Source organism: Petaurus breviceps, unplaced genomic scaffold (assembly GCF_028583685.1).
Source record: "Petaurus breviceps papuanus isolate PSGF00001 unplaced genomic scaffold, PetGlider_PUasm1.0 90919, whole genome shotgun sequence".
NCBI classification, from domain to species: domain Eukaryota; kingdom Metazoa; phylum Chordata; class Mammalia; order Diprotodontia; family Petauridae; genus Petaurus; species Petaurus breviceps.
In genome coordinates this window covers 16,522,118-16,525,325 of record NW_027187378.1, presented here as the reverse complement: position 1 = coordinate 16,525,325, position 3,208 = coordinate 16,522,118, and the positions used below count along the sequence as shown (strand labels likewise).

General features: G+C 53.0%; 1 protein-coding gene across 1 annotated transcript; it reads left to right on the top strand.

Annotated features, from left to right (window-relative positions):
- Positions 1-205: 205 nt before the first annotated feature.
- Positions 206-2,848, top strand: FOXA2 (forkhead box A2). Its single transcript, XM_069075372.1, has 2 exons — positions 206-292; positions 1,535-2,848. Exons 1-2 carry the CDS (start codon positions 206-208, stop codon positions 2,846-2,848), a joined length of 1,401 nt encoding a protein of 466 aa, XP_068931473.1.
- The last annotated feature ends 360 nt before the right edge of the window (positions 2,849-3,208 follow it).

Below are 3,208 nucleotides of genomic sequence, written 5' to 3'. Positions count from 1 at the left end.
CCCCTCCCACCCCCTTCAAACCACCACCTCCGGCAGAGGGAGAAAGAGGGAGTTAACCAGAGAGAGAGAGAGAGAGTGTGTGTGTGTGTGTGAGGGAGAGGGAGGGGAGGGTGGCTTGCCAGTTTTTTTTTTTTTTGGGGGGGGGGGGGGGGGGTGGGGGGTTGATTGCTCGTCGTTTGTTGTGGCTGTTAAATTTTAAACTGCCATGCACTCTGCTTCCAGTATGCTGGGAGCTGTGAAAATGGAAGGGCACGAGCACTCAGACTGGAGCAGCTACTATGGCGAACCCGAGGTAAGAACTTGTCTCCTCTCTCACTCTTTTCTTTCTTTTTTTCTTTCTTTTTTGGATTCAGTGGAGTGGTGGTAGTCGCTGGTGGTTGGTGACGGCGGTAGTTTCTTTCCCCAACTTAAGCGGCTGCAGCCACCACCACTACCCCCACCCCCAGCACCGCCTCCCCCCACCCCCAACTTCTCGCTACAGCCTCCTTTTCCTCCCTCCTTAGGCTAAAATGGGTCTCTTTTTTATACGACACTGTGTTAGCCTTGAGATAATATTAACTTTGTGATCAAATATTGACTTGTGGCGCCTCCAAATCCTCTTCCGTGGCTGAGCCACACTATCCTAACAAAGTTGTGTTTGGCAGAGATCGGTTGGGGAGGGGGTGGGAGGGCGAATAAGGGGAGGGGAGGGGGAGGTGGGTAGTTGGAAGAGAAGAGGATTGAAAGAGGGATAGAAAAAGAAGAAAAAAAGTTTAAGATTTCTAACTAGAGGAAGAGTGCGCATTATTTTCCGTACCCCGAATTAAGTGAAGTTTGATTGTTTTCAAATTTGAATTATCTAGCTTCAGCCCCCGGGAAGAGGGTGGGAGGGAGGAGGGAAGACTTCTGACTGCTTAAACCAGGTAACCCAAAGTCAGTGCTTCTGGCCCCAACCGAGTGGCGTTTTGCAGGCTTCCATTGCTGGGTGGCGAAATGGGATTTTTTTTTCCCCCGGATTCCAGTTGGGAGCCGGCTGTCTAGATGCAGTTCAATGAGTTTGGGGCGGCTTTCAGAAGGAAAAGAAAATGTTAAAAGACGTTCGAGTGGGAAATAAAGATAATCTCTGTGCTAAATTTGGGGTGATTAGCCAGACCAATCCGAAGTGTAAAAAGCCTCTGGCCACTGCTCACAGCTCCCACGCCTGCCTACATACACCACCTCCAGGCGATCAAGGGACGCTTTGTGGGATGAAGTTGTTGGAGAGGCAGGTCGGGAGGTGGCTGCCCTAGGTAGTCTAGAATTCTTCCTAGGCAGGAGAGGAAAGGGAAGAGAACGAACGGAACGTGGAAAGCTCATGCCTAGTTGGCACTTTCCTCGGGGACTTGGTGGGGGGAGGGGGGGTTTCAAGCGCTTTGGGGTAGAACGTCGCCTGTGTGGTCCATCTCTGTGTTAATACTCTGTCCCCTTTCCCCCCCCCTCTCATTTTTTTTCATTCCTCCCTTCCCTGTTCTCTTTATCACCCTCCCTCCCCTGCCTTCCCCTGGTGTCTCCACAGGGCTACTCCTCGGTGAGCAATATGAATGCGGGCCTGGGCATGAACGGCATGAACACTTACATGAGTATGTCGGCTGCCATGGGCAGCAGCTCGGCCAACATGAGTGCCAGCTCCATGAATATGTCTTCTTACGTGGGAACTGGAATGAGTCCCTCCCTGGCAGGCATGTCCCCAGGGGCTGGGGCCATGGCAGGGATGGGGGGCACAGCTGCCCCAGGGGTTACCGGTATGGCTCCCCACCTGAGCCCCAGCATGAGTCCACTGGGGGGACAGGCCCCTGGGAGCATGAACAGTCTGGCTCCCTATGCCAACATGAACTCTATGAGTCCCATGTATGGGCAGGCCAGCCTCAATCGATCCAGGGACCCCAAGACTTACCGTCGGAGTTACACACATGCCAAGCCTCCCTATTCCTACATCTCCCTCATCACTATGGCCATTCAGCAGAGCCCCAACAAGATGCTGACACTTAGTGAGATCTACCAGTGGATCATGGACTTGTTCCCCTTCTACCGACAGAACCAGCAACGCTGGCAGAATTCCATCCGCCACTCTCTCTCTTTCAATGACTGTTTTCTCAAGGTGCCCCGCTCACCAGACAAGCCCGGCAAGGGCTCCTTCTGGACCTTGCACCCAGATTCGGGTAACATGTTTGAAAATGGTTGCTACCTGCGTCGTCAGAAGCGCTTCAAGTGCGAGAAACAGTTGGCGCTGAAGGAGGGAGGGGGAGGCCCAGGGGGTGGAGGCAAGAAGCCAGGTGGAGGAAGTGGTGGAGCTGGAGGGCAGCAAGCACCACTAGGGGAGGGCAGTGGGGGTTTGCCCCCCACTAGCGGCTCTGACAGTTCTGCCGGCACAGAGTCCCCTCACTCCAGCGCCTCCCCTTGTCAAGAGCACAAGCGAGGCGGTTTGGGGGAGCTGAAGGGCACCCCAGCAGCTCTGAGTCCTCCTGAGCCTGCACCATCCCCAGTCCAGCAGGCACACCTGCTGGGTCCACCCCACCACCCAGGCCTTCCCCCTGAGGCACACTTGAAGCCGGAACACCACTACGCCTTTAATCACCCCTTCTCCATTAACAATCTCATGTCATCTGAGCAACAGCATCACCACAGCCATCATCACCATCACCACCACCACAAAATGGACCTTAAGGCCTATGAACAGGTGATGCACTACTCTGGCTACAGCTCCCCCATGCCTGGCAGCCTGGCTATGGGCCCCATTACGAACAAAGGGGGCTTAGAATCCTCACCCCTTACTGGAGACACAACTTACTACCAAGGGGTATATTCTCGGCCCATTATGAACTCTTCTTAAGAGCTGGTGCTTGGGGGTGGGCAAAAGGACCTCTGCCTACAGAGGTATGAAAAGAAGAGAAGGGAAGGCTATGAACTTTTTTGGTTGTTTTCTGAGAGGAGGGTGGAGTTGGGGAATCAAGGCCATGTGTCCAAATCTGCAGAGGACACCAGTTCCTGTCCCCTAGCTTTTGACTCCCTGGATTCCCGTTGTTCTGTAGGGAAGAAAAGGAAAATGTTTTTAAAGTCACCAGTTTTCCACTACTGTTTAGACATCCCCCGATTCTCCCAGCATCATTTGAATTTTGATTTTTGCTGTTGTTGTTGTTGCAGGGAAGTCTTATCTTTTTTTTTCTTTGTGAGAGAGTGATGATAAAAAAAA